This window comes from Rhipicephalus microplus, chromosome 2, assembly GCF_043290135.1.
Source record: "Rhipicephalus microplus isolate Deutch F79 chromosome 2, USDA_Rmic, whole genome shotgun sequence".
NCBI lineage: Eukaryota > Metazoa > Arthropoda > Arachnida > Ixodida > Ixodidae > Rhipicephalus > Rhipicephalus microplus.
Genome location: NC_134701.1, coordinates 159,612,118 through 159,632,318, shown reverse-complemented (window position 1 = coordinate 159,632,318; position 20,201 = coordinate 159,612,118). Strand labels below are relative to the sequence as shown.

Sequence of the window (20,201 nt, the reverse complement as noted above, 5' to 3'; positions counted from 1 at the left end):
TCCTCCGGTAGGAGAACAACCGTAGATTTCTCTGCTACGCGCGCAAGCACTGCTTGAGACGTGAGGGGTTATTTTCTACGACACGAGCTCCTATATAGGCATCCCGGACCGAGGACAGCTGTGCTAGGCTACAACTTCAAAAATACGGACGTTTGCTCTCTCGCAACGCCCGCATGGGCAAATATAAGATATGAAAACCTTAATGTGGTGGTTCCCCCACAAATAAAGTTTTTCCACTTCCCTTCATAATCACTCTCGCGAGCATACTGCGAATTTTCCTGTCCTGCGCAGTCCTTCATTCCTCGGAAATATATGCACACTCGCAGAGGACCAGATCCTGTTAAATTACACGCCTCCGGCCTTCTCTCGTCTCTTCTCTTCCTCTCTTCCCCCTCTCTCGTTTTTTTCTACGTGTTCTCTGTCAATGAGAATGTTTTGCCTTAAGGCGTGGAGAAATTTTGGCTAGTTTATTCCCTGTGTAGAGTAGCAGGCTAGAGCGAACTAGCTCTGGCCGACCTCTCTGCCTTCTAATAAATTCTCACTCTCTCTCTCACTCTTGGCTAGTTTGCCATGGATGAGCACGCTGTCTTCCCAAAACATGATCTACTGTCTTGAAGGAGCACTGTGAAACAATTTTTCGAGTTTTTTTTTTCTGTGAAATGAGTAGCTAACAAACCGCTAATGACGGCGGAGAAGCTTGTTTATTCGAGCACGTACCTGTTAGTTATTTGAAGACAGTCTATAGCGCCCAGTCGCATCTTCGGTTTCAGGCAGCGCCGAGTGAGGAAGGACGCAGTGTGGTTTTCATGTGAACATGGCCGTAGAATAGATGATGTGCGTGTGTGTCCACACAAATATATCTAGCAAATTATCTCACCTTCAAGATTTGGTGTCACCCCTAATTCAAGGCGCTTCACGAGAACGTAATTTTGCGCTAATTGATGTAACATATCCGCAAGGGGCACTTGTCATTATTTGTTGCGTTGGTGTCGGGGGAAATCACCGTAGCCAGAACTTTTTCTAATGTTTTAATGCGCCCTGCAACGCGAGTCCCACAACGCCGCTCCAGAATCGTCCATTGTCGAAAAGCTGTGCTGCGTCGCGCACCGCGACGCTCGAGTCAGCGTAAGACCTGCAGCTGCAACGTGACGGGGTCGCGGCTGATTAGCATGCTTATCGCGTTAGCGACTGCCCCCGCCCGCGGTACGGTAATTACAAGGCAGTCACGCGACGAGACAGCTAACTCAAAGCGGCAGTGAGCAGATACTTGTAGGCTGCTGGTTAACTGCCCTCGCTCGCTCACCCAAAGCCGAGGTTCGTCAATGACCACGATGACGTTCGGTCCTTGCAGGTGTCTACAGTTAGTCAGACAATTAACTTTATTCACAAACTGTCCTGAGGAACCGACACTCCTCGAGGGAGAGGTCTGGCTGAGTGTGGTGCCCAAAAGGCGACAGTAAGAGCGAGTCCCTCCGCCAAATTGCAGGGCCTGTGGACCAGCGTTTCTCGGTCGGCGCGGATTTGGACCTCCCGTTCCGAACTGGTGATTTCCGTCCTCTAGACATACTTTGCGGGTATAGATACCCGCCATCGCGTACAGTCTGTGAGCAGACATTGATGTAGCTGTGGACTGTGTAAACAACGCTTCAACTGAACATTTTTGGCGCGTTGCTGACCACAAGCGTGCCAAGACCGTTACGACGTGGCTCACATATACCACTATGCAGGCTAAAGGACGTGGAGACCACTGACTTTATACTAAAATTTATTATTCATTAATATCTTGAATATCGCGCTCGTATGTGTGTGTGTGTGTGTGTGTGTGTGTGTGTGTGTGTGTGTGTGTGTGTGTGTGTGTGTGAGAGAGAGAGAGAGAGAGAGAGAGAGAGCGAGAGAGAGCGAGAGAGAGCGATGGAGGAGCGGCACGAGAGAGCGCGCGAGCCGCTCCTCTAGCCCGGCCGTAGTTATACATGTACTATAGTCTTTAATGCAAAGCGGCTCGTTAATATATTCCGGGGCCCTCCACTACGGTGTCTCCTATAATTATATGGTGGTTTTGGGACGTTAAACCTCGCATTACAATCAATCAATAGTTAATCAAGGAAATTAATTTTTCTTTGCTTACAAGTTTAAATCTTGCTGCTGCGCAGCCGTTTCATTTAACCGCTCGTGCTTATTTACAGCGAATGTCACTATATTCGCGAACATTTTCAGTGGGAGTGGCGTTATCATGGCGGATTCCTTTGGGAGGACAGTCTTAGTGAAAGCCAATGTTCAAAAAATGAAAGCAATGGGGGCATAAGAAACGTTATTTGTAGCTTTTTAGCACTTTTAACTGTATTAGTAATCACGACATAATGCGAAGAAACAAAGCGCACGAAAACTCAACTCGCCAATGGCAGGGATCGGACCTGCAACCTTTTTGTATAAAGCGCCCGATGCTCTAAACTCGCTCGCTGGATTTCGTGCTGACCGGTTGGGCCCCCGCGATCTCCGACGACAGCGCAGTTCTGGCCGACTGGCTCGCCCTACGTCGTCTCCTGACGCTGACAAGAGCTCTCGCTGAGTGTTGCCCCGTCCTCGGACTTCTGCGATCGTGTCCATCTTTCCTATCTTCTCTTCACTTCCATGTGTGGCTGCCCTGCACCTTTCTACCTTCCTGCTCCTTTCTCTATTTCTTTACCTTTAATTCCTCCCTATCCTTTTTAATCCTTTCTTACCCCCATTGTCTGCGCAGAACTGTGGAGGCGTTCTCCACTGAGAGAGACAGAGGCAGTAACGAAACTGCGCTTGTTTCTTTCTTTACCCCTTTCAAAAGTCACTTATCTATCTCCCGTCCACTTAGTGGGTTACTTATGTTCATGAATTCCTGGGAGTGCTATAGTCAGTGCCGCTCGTAGCCACGACGACGCTTGTGGGACGCTTTTTTTCATCTTCCACGAACGTTTAAAAACACACTGAAAAGAGATCTCCTCAGTGCAGGCATGTTTTTGTGCCCGAACAGGAGCCTAAGTCAGTTTCGCTGCGCCGAGAGTGGCAAGGAGAAGCTTAACTCGCTTTCGCTTGGCAAGTGTAGTGTACGGGGAAGGGTAACACGGCTGGCAAACGTGATACCCTCATCATTCGTTTTTCGTCTGCTACCAAACGCAGAGGGAATAGCCACAGCCTAGCGTTGTTTCACCTCGGCTACGTTGACTTCGCTTGCACGTGCGTGCGTAGCAGCGATTCCGCGTCAGATTTCACTCGTGTTTTTCCACTGTCCGGCAGAGTATGAGAATGTTTGGATAGTTTCGAATGCATGCCATACGCTTCCCATCACTGGTCACCCTCCCATCTTCTCTCTCCTGATGCATGACGCATTCCAGTGCCAGAGTCGGTGTTCCTCGCTCTGACATGCTCTGCCGCCCTTCTCCTCGCTACACAAACCCCTCTGCTCCTGCTCTCCCCATAGAAAGAGCCATAATCCTTCAGGTGTGCGCACAAAAAGAAGCCCCGAGCTCAAATACAGTTGTCGCGTACCCGTCCCTGCTGATAGAAGCATATTTAAAGCCGGTACAGCTCTCGTCACGTGACGAGCCTGTTGGTCAGCGACCGAAGCAAAGGAGTGCTTCCTGCCTTCCGAAACTGGACGCCGTCAAACGAGTCGAATCAGTGAGATGCCGTGAGTGTCTGTATTGTTTCCAGCGTCTCAGCAACCCATTACAACTCTGAACATCCTCTCTCTTTGTCCTGAATATTGATAATTGCCTCAATGTATTTTCAATGAATCGTGGAAAAGATCGCTTTTAAGAGTAATGTTTCGTAACTAAAGTACCGTAACAATTACAGAGTTGCGCTTTTCGATTTTTGGGGAGACAGTCATGATTTAAATTGTGTCATTTCACCCACCAGCTTTGCGGGTTTCAGCGAATTTAGGTTTATGCACTGATCCGAGAAATGCTTGTGTTTGGATCCACAAAGCAGCTCATATTCAGTTCAGTTCAGCTCACTGCCTTAAATGTCCCGCTTCTTGTAGGGGCATTACTTAAGGAGTGGGGCTATATTTAGGTTAACAATACGCAGTGAACGTATTTTCAGTGTTGAAGATGATCAATAATATGATCTTGAAAGGCAGACGATGAGGCGATGGTGACGATGTCCCGGGGAAGGCTGTTCCAGTCAGTGGCTGCTCGAAAAAAGAACGATGCACAAAAAGTAGGGGTGCTTGATGATGGGCGAGCAACCTGAAGTGGATGACTGGTTTGATGAGATATGCGTGTTGCGGCCGTTATATAAAGTGGTTGATTGAGCGAGGAATGACATATTTAGTGATAAAGCATGAGAGTTGAATTGCAGTGCGGCGACGCAAAGAAACGTGATACAACGCCTGTTCAGTTCGTAAAAACAAATAATGGTTATTATCAACGTTACGTTGTTGCTATATAGTCTATCCTCATTAACGCAATAAAAAGTGACTTGGTCAGTGACCGTCTTTCACCTGGTCTAATGCTTGACCAGACAACGAAATGTTTGTCTTGTCAAGCATTAGACCAGGTGAAAGATGGTCACTGACCAAGTCCAATGAAGGTATCTGACGTTTCTTTCGTGTTCACTGAGCTGTACCGGAAGTCTTTGTCGGTTACGTAGCCGGTAAATGACATAATTAGCGTGTGTAAATGGCAGGCATAGTCTTCGTTGCCCTATTAATTGTAGGTGGCGTTGACTGAATGATTAGTGATACTTGGAACCGGCAGGATGACAGCTAATCTGTGAATTCGGGTAACGTCGCAGCAAGTACACGCTAAAAAATATTGAATAAAAAGGGTGTATTTTTGTGCCACAACAATAATCGTCATCAGGCTTGCGTGCGCTTCCTTTCTTGAAAACTCGGCGCTGGCCACTTTGCTATCGAGAATGCAATGTAACCCTGATAATGGGCATGTCCATCGTGACCGGAATTTACCGGGCGCGGGGCGACAGTTCAAGGATAGAACGCAATATAGATGACGATTATTGTTGTGGGACAAAAAGACACCCTTTTTACTCGCTCTTTTTTTTAGAGTGTAGTTGTACCAAAAAGCTGCGCAAAATGTTTCCGTGGCTTCTGTTGCAAAAAAAAAAAAAAGAAAAAGGAACCACGCCGTACCCGTCGTATACGTGCTAGAATGGCGGCTTACGGCCAAACGAGCAAATGAACGCGCCACAACTATATACGACCGGTCAGTACACTGTACTAACAGCCAGCGCTGCAAGCCTATCTCGTGGCTCGTTTTGGCCGCACAGCGGCGCCTGTTTGCCGAGAAGGGCATGGCCCCGTCTGGAAAAACCACCTCGGGGGCCACGTGCGGGTCACAATGCACCTTGCACTGTGCGTGTGTGCGTGAATGTAGTACGCACTACGTGCACCTGTATGTATAATGCGCGGGACGCCCCGCTGATGGAACCATCTCCGCTGTTCAAGCGGCAGGCGGCGCGCTGGCTGCTTGCTTCTGGTGCAGTGCCCTTGTCAGGAACGATTCTGTCAGTAGAGAGTGAGGGAGATAGAGCGCGTTTATCAGGCGATCAAGCAAGCATCAAAAAAGAGTCGGGCACCGGAACTATACGAAGAAACGACCCCACCCTTTGAGAAAGCCCGTGCACCGTCCGCGCCGATAGAAGAGGACACGGTCCTCTTCTCTTATTATTAATATTTTTTTTTTGTTTTAAACGCGGTTAGAAAAGTGCTCCGTTCTGTTCGCTGCCTGTATATGGATGTTCCCGGAACGGGGGTGCCTTTTGAACGGAAAGGAATTTCAGCGGCTGTTGCCCCACACTTGTACAAACATCGACTTCTTGTATACGCCTTTTTGGGAACTGGTTTTGTAAAGCGTTTACTAGAAGGTCCGAGAAGGGCGGTCAAGGGAAGAATGGGTGGGAGCCGGGAATGCAGTTTGAGGGGGACGCACTCTGCAGGTGAGACGTGCCACCGTGTCACGGCGTTGGTGAAGTGGCACAGGCACTGGGCTCGTTTACCGGCCTGAGACTCGAAGGTTTTCTTCCAAGGGGAGAGAGGTCCTTCGACCACTATGGCTGTCGGAGGAGGCAATACTGAGAACATTGTTTTTTTTTTTTCTATTTCACCCTCTTTTATCTCTCGCTTCGCTTTGAGCACTGCGAAAAATTGATCAACGATGGTGCAATCGCCACGTTTATCAGCTTGTGTCTATATAAAAGCAGAATTTTCCGCCTTTGAACAGAAGATTTCGAAATATAACAGAAAAGGAATATTTTTTTTATCCCGTCACATACTCCCCGAGGTGTGTGAAATCGTTCTTTTCTTCAAAAAATATTCTGTCGGTTTTTAACGACCATCAGCTGTTGCATGCGTTGTTTCTAGTACGTATACTTTGTGAAGCAAGATGTTCCTACGTGGTCTGCAGGTGTTTTTTGTTTATTTTCCACTGAATGTGTCGTATATCTCATCAATTATTAGCTTGCCAGCTAGGCAAGTACATCCTGCTTTCATTAGGAACAACGTCTTTCTCACCTGTTCAATTGCATTGAAAAAAGGCAGGGAGGTTAACCAAGCTTTGGCTCGGTTGGCTATACCATACCCGTATGGTGGTGGAAAGGGGATAAATAAAGCAGTGTGCTTATTAGCGTTGTAGCGTAGCTTTTTTTTATATCGAAACCCATCAGTGAATCTTCTATTTACAATACGAACGATTGCTCAGCAGTTGATAAGATAGAAAATACGAGCACAAACTTTGGCCATGACGGCTAGGCTGCGTAAGGGAGCTTCAAGTGGTCATATCAGTATCGCAAACTACAAAACTTACTTCGAATCTTAGATGTTACATGAAAGAAAATCAAGCATTAAAAATTCACACAATATTCCCGCCTAATCATTCACAGATAGCGATAATGCAATCATGATTGTACAATCCAACAACCAAAGCTACAAGTAACAGCTATAAGCCACTTGCGTTCTTGTTTCTCAGTTAAGGTGACATTGACAATGTAATTGCTGTCAGCCAAAGTTGAAAAAAGAAAAACCCAAAGAAGCCACGTTTTTTTTCATTTTTTTTCAGTAACTTGTACATAAAGATATTTCGCTTCATGCAGAAAACTGGGCAAAAGTACAAAACTGCACGCTTACGTTCAGAAATAACAACTCTGGTCGCCTATGCAGGTGTCATCGAGTGCTCGTGTTTTTAAACTATCAACAAGCACGCCGCAACAACTCAGCCATTCACGAGTGCCTCTCAGTCGGCCTCATTGGATTTTCTTATTCTGCGAGTGCTAGCTTCTGATGCCTCGATAACGCATTGCCTAGTGCCGAGCTATGTAGGCTTGCTAACGATTGGTCACTTCGAATAGCTGAGCGCTGTCTCGTCGTTGCTGCGGCCTAGAAACAGTAGTGACGTCAGGTTTTCTGACCGCGAACAGAGGAAACGAGGAAAATTGTGGCGAATTATCGAAGAACGCGACGTTGTACGCGCCAGTGTCATATGCGGAAACGTTCGGTGACGTAGCCGGGACGTCTGTGAAGGCGTCCCAGTTCTCGCGCGCTGCGCTGTGCTTCACATTTTAGAGAGTTGCGCCGTTTCATTGCTTCAGCGAGGACAGGTGGGCTGCGCTCTTACGCAGCCCCGAACTTAAGGATCAAACCCTGGCCGTCCAGAGTGCCCGTGAACGGGCCCCCAAGCTCGGCTTGACGGTCCCAACGTGGGATTAGCCGGGTGGCGCGGGGTCTCCCCTGCGTCTTCTCAGGACAAAATAAGGTTTTATTCAATCAATCAATCAATCACTGCTTCGACATGCAGAGTTCGCAAACGCTCTCTCACTACGCGACATCTTGCTGAAGCTGGATAGGTTGGATTGTGAATGAAATGGCGGGTGTAATTTTGGCAACTTCAAGAAAGATTGCGTTCTTTCTTCTAAGACGACGTAAGTTGTGTTCGCGTTTCGTTGAACAAGCCTGCTGCAAAGTGTCGTATAAAGAACTAATGCGCTGATAAATGGTTGTTCCCAGCAAAGTCGCCTGCTATATTTGTTTGAGCATGCCCTCGAAAATACTGTCATGAAGCTCGATGAGCAGCGTATGTAACATTTGCTCGTTGTAAGAATTACTTGCTATCACTTAAACGACTGCAAATTGCTTCTAATGACGTGTTATCATCATTCGCTAGTCGGAGTGATGGGTGGAAAGAACCAAGCTTATCAGCCCTGAAGCATCCCCTGAGGTGGTATAGCTTGAATATCTATGCATGCGTCCTCCGTTCATTATAGGGACAGCAGCGTATATTAGGACATATTTGTTTGTATTTTCACTTCGTAAACAAGCGCATACTCGGCGAGCTTATACTTCAATGGTTGCTTTTCGCAAGGATGATAATTTAAAACTATTGCGAAGCCAAGACTTTTTCGCATTGAAATTAGTAAGGCGATTTTTTTTGCACGTTTTCCGTGAAATTCGTACACACAGCAAATGTTATATTATAGTACAGTTCATTTGCGAAAAATGGCCAGTCGGAATAGTTAAACAAGAACGACCGTGAATCTCTGCTCAGGAACAATTGTTATTTAGTTTTATAAATATGTGCGTGCTATGTGCGGCCGTAAAATGTTCTACAAACTTGCCAGCTCCGCTCTGACTATAAATTTCATAAGATAGTCATCGTACCGATCCACTGCTAATTTCGCATGAATGTATCGGCGTAATTAAGCACCGCGTAGTTGCAGTGTTCCTCTGTGGTTGTAAGACCATTATTTCATTGCGTCTCATTTTTGTTACATGTTCGCGGACATAGAACTTCAGGCATATCCTGATTCAATGTAATGATAAATATTTATCTGAGCTTGTTTCGCTGTTGCTTCTTTTCGTCCATGTTTGTCTGGCCACCACGAAAGCTGTCTTTTTTTTTCTTTTTAAATTGACATTGATTGAGAAATTATTCTACTAATTTCATTGCTGTACGAAGAACATACAATAGGTGTTGGGTCCTCTGCCAAGCATTAAGCTTCCCTAGTCCACGTGCTCTAGTCCTAACATTATTTTTTTTGTAGAAGGAAACAATAAAAAATGTTTTAAAATTGAATTGAATAGAAATTGAGTTACAGGCTTTGCAACAAGTTGTATATAAGATAACTGCACGTATCATTACACCTGTCATTGGACTGTGTGCAGCAGTATAGGTCATATGTCCAAAATTGGCGGCCCTTTTCCAATAAGCAGTGGCTTCTACAAGAGCCACTCTGCTGGCCCTACTGCAGCTGTCAACGTCTCGCAAGAGAACCTCGAAATATTGCGCGAAAGTTGGCCATACCTTTCGGTCACGTGGTGTGACCTCCTCACCCCTCCCCTTTCTCAACTTTTATCCTGGTGAGCAAGTTCACCACATATTTTCTTCCCCTACTTTCTCTCTCTTTTACCTCTCTGTATTGCGCTTTCCCATATTCCCAACGAGGGGTAAAAAACCAGATGCTTTTCCGGTTCACCTGCCGACCTTCTGCCTTTGTTTTCTCCCTTGCTTTTCGGTTCAAGGGTGCACATAACAAGATTTTTAGGTGTTTTCACTTCTATTGCTATCCAGCGTCAATGGTGGTTACAGTCTTGACTCCGCTTTTATAGCAATCTAATAAACATTACATTCATAATGCTATGACTACCCAAGCTATTTTCAAGCGTAGCTCGACCTCGGAGAAATACGCTAATAAAATTTACGTATGGTATTCACATCATCGTGCCGTAAAGGTATCATCGTTTTGATAGGTGTGTGCTCTAACTTCAGTTCTGACGTTACGTCACAGCATAAGTTGCCGCCTAAACGGTCGTGTAGTCCTTGTTTCAGATAAGTCCACAATGTGCGCATTTACAAAAACAAGTCGATTTCCTTTATAACGGTTGCCTCGAAGTAGAATAAAAAAATGCACTCTATGGAATCACTGGCCGGCTGCTTCGCATGATGCCGATTACCGCAAGGCGTGGGACCCGCCGAACTATTCAAGTGTGCTCATTTCTAAGGCTAAACAGTCGCCTAATCATTCATCTGATGTTTTTTCTCTCGCAGGAGATGCATCATGACGATCAGCAGCTGACCAACGACCTATCCGCTTCGTCCGACGACGCGATGGAGTCACTAACGGACAACACACTGACCGTCGGCTCTCCTCCTTCCCCGGCGGCGACGGCACCCGAAGGGGTCGTCAACCCGGCGTTCGGTGAGGAAGACGAGGTGCGCAACAACCTGCGAAAGAGCAGCACTCAGCACAAGAGCCTCGAGGAGGAGAAGAACGCTGTGAACCAGCAGCAGAACGGCAAGATCCTCAACCACCACCGGATCCAGATTCCGGACGACGCGGTCATCAACTACGACACGGCGCGCACGCGCAAGTCCCTGCAGCGCAACGGCGACGTGGTCGCGCTGGACGTGTTCGCGGACTCGGCCAAGGCGCAGGAGGCCCTGATGGGAGGGCTGGCCAATGGCGGCTCCGAAGGCGTGCGGCCGGTTTCTAGTCTCCTGACCAGCGGCTGCAGCTCGGCGGCGGCCGGCGACGCCGGCACCAAGATGTTCGAGGAGTATTTCATACCCGTCAACACGCACAAAAAGTTCCTCCGGTGAGTGAAAATACACCTGTACGTGGGTCAGCCAGTTGCCGAGAAATCTCCATCCACTCGAAAGTACTGCAGGCGGACAATGATACCAGGACTGAGATCACCTTAACTACCATAGCGTTACCGTGACACCTTTTTAGTCAAGCGATGTTGTCTTGAGTGTGTTTCGTAGTTCTGGTCTTACTACTCGCCTCAATTCCTTCTAGTCGTGTACCGTTCAGTCTCAGAGCGGACGCTTGGTGTCAAACCTAGACTTGAAAGGATGCGCCAAAACACGCAAAGAGGCACCGAGGAGTATCGCTTGTTCTAGATATGGATATCGAAATGTCATAGTCCTTCACTAAGGCCTGTCAGCTTCAGAAGCAAGGTGCATATCACTCGTGAGGTTTGTTGGTGACGACCCACTTTTTGTAGTGAATGATCTCGATACGATTCTGGATTTCCCTTCCTGCTTAGCAGGCAGTGAACCAAACAGAAGTGCGTCTAATTGACCTCGTGGCTATCCTTTCACTTATTTCTCAATCTATCCGTCTGTTTCTCTAAAGTTGTATTTTTCTTCTGGAAGCTTTTCCTCATACTTCGTGCGATGGTTTTGTGACTGGGATCATGAACGGAGGAGAGAGAGAGAGGTAGGGTACGACTGCTAAGATAATTGCAAAACGAAGTAGAGAGCAGGGAAGGAGGACATTGAAGGTAATCATACTGGTCTAGCTAGGGAGACACGCTGTAAAAATGCAGGAAAGAAAGTATACAGATTAGTGCTATGCAATTCGGTGTATATCTCGTATAGTCTCTCGCACAGTCTACAATTCCTAAATAAGTACTACAACAAGGCTCTTTAAACCTCAAGAGCTGGACCAGGTCTGAAGCAGGCACTCAAGACGTCCCTGTAGAGGATCGATCGTCCAGGTTATCAAACAAAGCCAAAATCACATATCTGGCGACTCTCGGGTAGCGTGGATGGTCACAGAGAAAGTTCCACACCGTCACCTCGTAGCCAGCACTTTTGTAAGCAGGTTTTTTTTTTTTTGCCATTAGCATGCGGAAGTAGTGTGCATTCGTGAATGCCGCGCCGAGCCACTGTCAGCACAGAAATGCCTGTTGCGCTCGTGGTGGAAGGCGGAATCGCAGATGTGGATCCAATCCGTAGAGAAGGGCCTTGGAGAATTCATTCGAGTTACTCCAAAATCACGTGGCGCTTACGCTAACATGATGGGACCCATAAGTTCAATCCAGGCCCGCTGTAGGTCAATCAGCCGAGAAAGTTTGGACTGTCATTATTAAAGTGGACGGTGGCTTGCAATGCTATGAAAAGATAGAGCTAACAATTATATTCGAAGAAGTAACGCCCCTTCGGACACCATTTTGGCAGGGACATTTCACAGGGTAAGGATGTTTTCGAAGAGCAAACTTACCCGGCAGTGTTCACAAACTATGTCTTCTGTGGGACACATTAATGCAAGCACATAATTTGCTCGAGAAGTATTTTGGTTTGGGCTAGCTGGTCTCTACTGTCCTTCTTTTTCCTTCCCTTCTTTGTCTCTATACTGTCCCTCTTCTGTCCATGTTTTTTGCGCTGCCTTTTCTATAAGTAAGCACGAAATACTTCTTGCGATACTCGTGAGATAAACAAGCAAGATAGATGAAAGCGTTCGGAGCGGCAATCTGCCATTTGTTGTACGTCCTGATAAAGCGTCAGTGTTGTGACAAATCACGGATTTTTTTTCACCTTGCGACATCCAACGTATAAGCCTTGCAGACCACACGAATGGCCTTCCTACAAGTCCGAGAGTGAATAGACAACGCTGTAAGTCGTTTAAATTGGTCGCCGTGCCGTAACCAGTTGAGTGGGAGCTTCGCTACTAACAGCATTGCCAGTTCAGAATCCCTCTTCTGAAGCTCTTGTGGTTCTGAAGCGTTACCAGTTGTGGCTTTTATAACAGGACAACAGCTATTCAAAACTACTCGAAAATAAACAAATGAAGACGAAACGCGCAGCTCTCTTTCGCACTTTTGCAAGCATCAGTCAGTGCATTGAGAATCGTTGCATCTTTTCTCTACCGGCGTTCAGTCTTGCTCGCAACATGGTGGTAACGCTTGACTTGCTGCGACCACAGCGGGGAAAACACGTGATTTAGAAGCCGTGTCCGAGTACTGAGAACGACCGTGCAGTGTTCTGACGTCATTCTGCGTCCCCCGTGTAGTCGTACATGTACGCGGCCTTGTCACGTAATGATGAGCTACATCGCTGCTACAGACTTTATACCTTACGGCACCTCGCGCAAACAAGCAAAGAGAGAGAGAGAGGCAGTCTACTGACTATGTCGCGTGAAGGTGTCGTTTACAGAGTGCGATTCGTTCGCTTGTCGTGGCTCATTCTATGAGCGGCACCATTCTCTGGCGCGCGCGCAATAATAAAGAGACCTAACACGCAACCGAATTGCATGGTGCGAAGCACGCCGGGAGCGGAACGCTTGATCCCAGCGCGCGCGCGCGCCACATTTACACCGGTCGTTTTCAGTTGCAAGGGAGCCAAGGCCGCCAAGGTTTTCTCGATTGACTCGCAGGTCTTCTTCCCATTTTGTTGTTGCTTTTCAGGGCGGCTGCAATCGCGGACCGTTTTTCTGCCAAAGCCAACCTGTTGATGCGCTTCCCCTGCTCTTTTTTTTTCGATGTTATATATATATATATATATATATATATATATATATATATATATATATATATATATATATATATATATATATATATAAGGGAAAGAAGTGTATACCTAAGGGTTCGTTTTTCCGTGTTTTGCCACAATAATATTGAGATCTAACAGACAGTAATGCCAAGGAATGTATAGGGGGAAGTTATTAGAACCAATGGAATTTAAATAAGAAGAAAGAAAAGTGGGTGAAAAAATAACCAGCCGTGTGCAGGAATCGAACCTACGACCTTCGAATAACGCGTTCGATGCTCTAACCACTGAGCTATCACAGCGGCCTTCCCTCCATCCACGTTCTTTTGGGTTTATATGTGAATTTTAGAAGTATGAGCGTTAGTCAGCGCCATCAATATATATATATATATATATATATATATATATATATATATATATATATATATATATATATATATATATATATATATATATATATATATATATATATATATATTATTTCACCCTCCGCCTTCTACCAATCTCGTCTCAACCAGCGAGATGATGTGTTCTAGTCTTCCCCCCTTTCCCACTGGGGTCGTTGTGACGTGTGCAGGGAAGTAAAATGTCCAAGCTTCACGCTTCGGTGACTTGGCACGCTCGCTTGACAGATTTTCGCGATGAGCGTTCGGTGGTGCACGGCGGCACTACCTTGTTCCTCGTGCGAGCTTCGGCCCGCCACTATTCCTCGTCTGACGCTGAGAGGGATGTTATTGTTGTCGCCGGCGTGGCTGCGTCCATGGACTTTCTCCTGACGAAGGTCTCGAAGACTCTTTCTTGAGGTTTATTTTGCAAGTGAAAAGTAGCGAAAGTGACGGGTGTAAACTTAACATCTTCTTTGTTTGTTTTTTCTTTCTTTCTTTCTTTCTTTTTTTCTTTCTTTTTTCCTTCTTTCTTTCTTTGTTTCTTTCTCTTGATATTTTTTTGAGATCGTTTGGACGTCACAGAGGAAACAGTCGTTTCTGAGTACTTGGGGCTGTCCCATTTAATTAATAGTGTTTATAAAATGATTTTTGTATCCGCCTCTTATTGTTCTGTGCGTACGGATCGAATAAAAGCAGACGTCTATTGACACGTTTGAAACTAGTCAAATTTACTTCTAAATAAGTCGCCTACTTTGCCCTAATATTAGAATGGGCCACATCTGCTGCGATGGATATAGGGAGAATCGGATGGTACGCCCAAAATAATGCAGAAGGGCATCAGAAATAGAAATGAAACAGGAAAGCAAAGCTACACGCTCGTACCGCCTTCCTTTCCAGTCTTGGTGCAGCTGCTTTTCTGCCCTATTTTTACTCCAACAAACGAGATTGATTATTCAACCATGTTTAACGCGTTTCCGTAAAACGGCAGATAAATTTACTGCATATTTACTCTGCGTAAAAGACGATGATTTGAAGTGGGTTCTTTACTGATAACTTTCCGCCTCATACCAAGAAAGGAAAGAAGACTGTTCATTTGATATTGGGTTTGCAAGGACGCAACAATTATAAGCAGACAAAGAAGGGAGAGAGATAGGGCAGAGAGTAAGCAGTCAGTAGAAACATTTGAATACAAACATCCTCCCAAGATTCCAGTAAAGTCTTCGTCGCCTTACCAGAGACTAAGTGTGTCTAAAACGTTCTATAACTGAAGATAACTGAAGAGACACCCTTTCTCTATGAATTTATCTTTTCACACTCGTGCAATCTAAACTCGGAATTGGCGTACCGTCAACAGTTGTTCCACTTGGCTTGCCACACTTTCTTTTTCACACTTATTCTTTCGCTAAAATTCAGAGTAATGATTAAGATCATCCTTAGCAGAAAAAAGCACCCAGTACTGCACTACATTTCTTGGGGACATATTGAGTAGAGTGAGAGATGTATTGTGTATTTGATAATGCTCCATACAAAATTAATGCCCTCTGCCACCCTACTAAGACAAAGGATATTAAGACTGTCAGTGCGTTGGTTTACGTCTTTTTCTTTCTACATGTTCCTTTTCTGATATCCTTCTGAAAACTTGCAGCCAGCCCTTCAATGTAGCTCACAAAATGGATACAGCTCCTCTACTGCTCATTCTGGAGCAGTCTTAGGAGTATAGGGCTTAGTCCACATACATATCATGTTACAGGTGGGCGTTCCCTGTAAGCCTAAGTCAACTCGCATTGGCATATACTTGAAACAAATTAGCTTAGTAAACCGGAATTTTCAGTTCTGTTGAAGGTAATGAGCGAAAACATATGCTGTTGAAATTTGCGCAATGTTCTCATCAAAACTGGCCTGACTTCATCTATACTTTGTCAGTAAAAGATTTTAGCTGTTTAGGTAGTAAATACAGCAGCAACATGACTGGAATATGAAAATATAACAAAACTTATCCTGTGTACACTTCGGTCGCACTTAATGTCTTCTAATGCTACCCTTGCGTATTTAGGCTTTAGAAAATGCATTGAAGCTTAGCACGAACATCGACTAACTACACTCAGAACCCACCTGTAGAAATAGCTTATACCTCTGGTTGTATTAGTAAATTACGCAGTCGTTTACGTCATCTTATCGTCACCAGAAAAAGAAATCCCTGGCAGCATTTCGTGGCAGTTCGGATAGCTTTCGTGGTACTGTCAGAACAGTCTTATTTTCGGCTAATAAAGCAATTCGTTAAGCACCAACAGCGCTCTGAAGCATCAACTTGAGCTCACAGGTGTCATCAAGCGCCGTGATAACGCCAAGCTAAGACCTTGGACTTCGTATTGAGATATCTCATGAAGAGTATTTACTTACACGCTCTCAAAGAAGTGTCGCTGCTGTACTTTTCAAAGTTTTTGCGTGTGAAGTTTGTGAATTTTTTCCTGTGATATCGTGATCAGCGATTGCCCACAAGCTTGTTAGCTAGATTGACCGTGCTGTGAAAGTGTAAATTATTTCTAGTGCTGCTAATTTATGAATATCTATCTCGGATAATTTTTTTCTTGCCGAGGAAAATGAATGTTTATTTTCTGCTTGTGCATGTTCTAATACGATGCTATTGTTTATCTTTGTTTTTCAGCGGCGAAAAGCTTTATTTAACGAAAGAGAAGAGAAAAGTGTGTTCCGGCTGGAAGCGCATGTTCCTCTGCTGTCTTCTTCTCGTGATTTTAGGCATCGCTGTTCTAGTGGGAGTGTTAGCAGCAAGTGAGTCCACTTTTGTGCTTGTTACTCTACGTCAAGTAGGGTGTTAAATGTTGCAAAACATACAAGGAACAATTACTTTAATGCCTGTAGTAATGTGCATCGGGCATCAATCTTGCGTTAGTTTTACTGCGCTACACTAGTGCGCTTAAGTGCCAGTCCCAGAAGCTTAAGTATAGTCACGTTTTACCATTTATTTTCACGTAAATCATTTTGGCGCATGCGTTTCAAAAGATCACTTACTATTATTCCGTGGCACTGGAGGTAATTGAAAGTCAGAATTAAGTTCCCTAAACTTAAGGAATTACTATCTAGTTGTTACGCATTTGCGGCGGCGTGCAGAAATTAGAAAGCAACGCTTTAGAGTACCTGACGTGCAGTAGGCTGCTCACGAAATTATTCGCGTTTAAAGAAGTTGAGACGTAATCATCCAAATGTTATCACAACCGTCAATATAATTTAACACACAACGAACTTGCACCCTCAGCGTCGGTTGCAACCATATTTTTTAGCTTCAGATTACTGCGAGAACTTATTTAGAAAGACGCTTGTCCACGTGGTCACTGAAGTGGATTAATGCATCTGTAACTGAATCGTTGGATTTCTAAAGTTAGCTTCTGCGCACTACAGAAAGGCCATGCGGGCAAGGTGTTAAAACTCGATGTTAGAGTTTTAAAAAAGCTGGCTTTGACGCAGTACAGTTGCATTATGCAGTCAAGCTAAATATTTGGCCATAACACCGAGCTCATTTTGCGACTATCCGGTGTCTCGTTTACCGCTGCTTGATTTTTACATTAAAAGCTCACAACGTTCGTTCTCTCTTACGTTTTGCCACTCGGTATTTCGCTTTCCTCGCAGCTGGGTTCCTGCTGAGTGATTCTAAGTCCTCTCCAAAGTCCGTTCACGTCGACCCCAGTAGTCCGAGCATGTACGCCGGCTCGTCGACGCTAAAAGGTGCGCCGCAGCCAAAAGAAACGAGCCCGCCACCACAGTCATTACCGCCATCATCGCCACCTACAATTGTAGTCATTCCTACCACCACCACCACCAGTTTACCAACCACGCAACAACCGACCCGACCTCCGCCTTCGACGACAGTCAGCGAAACCACAGTGACCTCAGTCGCCAGCATGAACCAGTCGACGACGCTGACGCCGCAGTATCCCTTAGTACCGATTGAAGTCACGGAAGGAAACGTAACCACGGAGTTTACGTCCCCGTTTGCCGGCTCCGTCGAGTCTTCAGACACTACTACGAGCGTTCCGGTAACCAGTGATGCCTCGCTTACGACCACGGACTCTAACCAGAAGACAGAGGGGACCGACACGGTCGTTCCAGTGACCAGCGTTCCGCCAGCTACATCCGCTGTGACGACGGTTGAGAGTGTGCCGTCAACGTCGGCAGAAGACATCACACCAACAGTGACAGCTATGACGAATGCCTCCGAAGACACATCTGCGGTCACTTCTCCCGCTCCTATTGTAGGTGGGACGACCACCGAAACGTCCACTACCGTAACAGATGCCTCGACGATGGCTGGAACTACCACGCAAGCTCCTTTCGCTGTAACTGACTCCGCGCCAACGATGATGACGACTTCTTCTGAAACGGCGACTCCAACAGAGCTCGCGACTCTTGGCACGAGTGCGGTTCCTGAGGGAACGACGGCGGGGCCAGGAGCGGTTGAGACCACAGCCACAGTAGATAGCACAACAGGTCTTTACGGGACGACGGTGTTATCACTGACAGAGCGCTCGGTGTTGACAGACTCTGGTGCGACGGCAACGATGACGACTCGTTTGCCGAGGGACGAAGAGTCGTCGACGGCGACGGAATCCTCAACAGCGGCGAGCACCGAAGAACGTACTCCCACCGAGGACTTCCCTCATCCTGGTAAGAACAGAAGGTTGACGTATTTGGGAGTAAATGTCGTTTACATATAGAGAAATATCTTTGTAACCCACATCTTGAGTACCATTTACTTTACACTCAAGCTTATCTCTATGCACCTGATTACTACACAACAGTAGCGTGACAACTGTGACTTCAAGCATGATATTTAAAACCTAAATCATTCTAGATACACTCTTTGAACTTAATCAATAAGTTCACTTCGATTTTGCCTAATTCCTCCTTTATTTTTTTAATTACATGATTTGATAATATATCAACTCTCAGCCACCACAATAGGCATCGAGTGTTGTACCTCAGGCACAAGATGTCAATACCTCTGCTGCCCAAGAACATAGGCCTAAAAACAAACAGAAAGCGCAGAAAGGAGAGAGTGCGATGGCTCCGAAAAACACTAAAAAACAAGTCGAATGTTTTGTTTGGGGATGCTCGAGGTATAATTTTAAATGGTCTGTTGCATCTGTACTTAGCAGCGTGAACAGCACGGTGACACGCACATCGCTGTACACGTCCTCGATCGCCAAGGCAGAATTCTTGACCATTGTCCTTGAGACCTAAACGCAGGAACAGAGGGACGAACCGCATATAATTACCATCTTCTACTCACAGGAACCGTGCCGTTTCTTCTTAAAAGGCCGCCTTCCGATAAAAGAAAAGCTAATTCCTAAGTGGTAGATTGACGAACAAATGCAGGCTGATCTGGTGTCCAGGACTCGCAGGCACGAAGGGAAATGAGAGTGCCATCGCTTTTGCTCGTGGGCTCACGAACCGAACACAGCCTCTACATCACTTTCAATACTTCGAAACACTCCGGGAGGAAATTAACGAGGATGATAACGACCCATCCAGAATGGCCCCTCGCGAAATTTTCGCTAACCAGCGAGGCACGTGACAAAAATACTGCGCCCCCCACGAATCATTAACAGAGCAGGACACAATATACATCCGCAAGATTCAAACGGGGGTCTTTCCCAGCCTTCGAAAACTATACAAAATTTTTGTAACGCTCTATAGACACGCCTATCCGTGATGTGGCAGCTCGCCATCGCTCTACCGCATTTTTTAAGGGCGAAGCTCCTTAGGGCGTGGGCTGTGCGTCCCCTGTAGCCTGTATGTAGCCACCTCTAGTTTAGTTCTTGCAGTGTTCACTAGATGGCGGTACCGTCCCCTGCATGTAGCCACCTCTAGTTTAGTTCTTGCAGTGTTCACTAGATGGCGGTACCGTCTCCTGTATGTGGCCACCTCTCGTTTAGTTCTTGTAGTGTTTACTAGATGGTGGTACTTGTAGCTGATGATGAAAAGATGCAAGATGTTATAAACTAGAAAGCGGTACTTGTAGTTGATGAAAGACGCGAGATCTTATAAAATAGGAATGATGTCACATATGGCGCGTGTCATTGGTTGAAGGCAATCGTTCGATTTAGTGCGGCGACGTACGCTAGGGGGAGCGTTGTAATAAAATCCGTTCGCTGTTGGCGCGCGCTCGGAGTCGCCGGATGGATAAGGCTGCACAGCGGAGAGAGCGCAAGGCGGCAGCAGCGCGCGCTCGCAGACAGAATCCCGATGTGCGAGCGCGCGAGGCAAGGGACATCGCAAGCCATCCATCGTCTAAGAACAAATAAAAGTTTATTTGTGTATATACACACACAGCGTTCCTCACGTCTTTACATGATGATCGACTGGGCGAATTACACGGAAGATTCACAGTTTACCGATGAATCCCTCCGGAGCTTCGCCCATTCATCATCATTCACCCCGTGAATATGCCGTAATTTTTTTAGGGATGCCTAAACTGACCAGCAAATTTAGATACCCCTTTTTGGCCAGTACAAGCTCTCTGATGCTTTCGAGCAATGACAGG

General features: G+C 46.0%; 1 protein-coding gene across 5 annotated transcripts in view; it reads left to right on the top strand.

Annotated features, from left to right (window-relative positions):
- The window catches only part of LOC119170642 (uncharacterized), a 314,953-nt gene that overhangs the window by 245,761 nt on the left and 48,991 nt on the right, over positions 1 to 20,201 (top strand). For all 5 annotated transcript variants that reach the window (XM_075886974.1, XM_075886973.1, XM_075886971.1 and 2 more), the window contains exons 2-4: positions 10,032 to 10,579; positions 16,308 to 16,432; positions 17,288 to 18,322. In XM_075886974.1, coding sequence (XP_075743089.1) covers positions 10,032 to 10,579; positions 16,308 to 16,432; positions 17,288 to 18,322 — 1,708 coding nt within the window. The remainder of the gene's footprint in view (positions 1 to 10,031; positions 10,580 to 16,307; positions 16,433 to 17,287; positions 18,323 to 20,201) is intronic.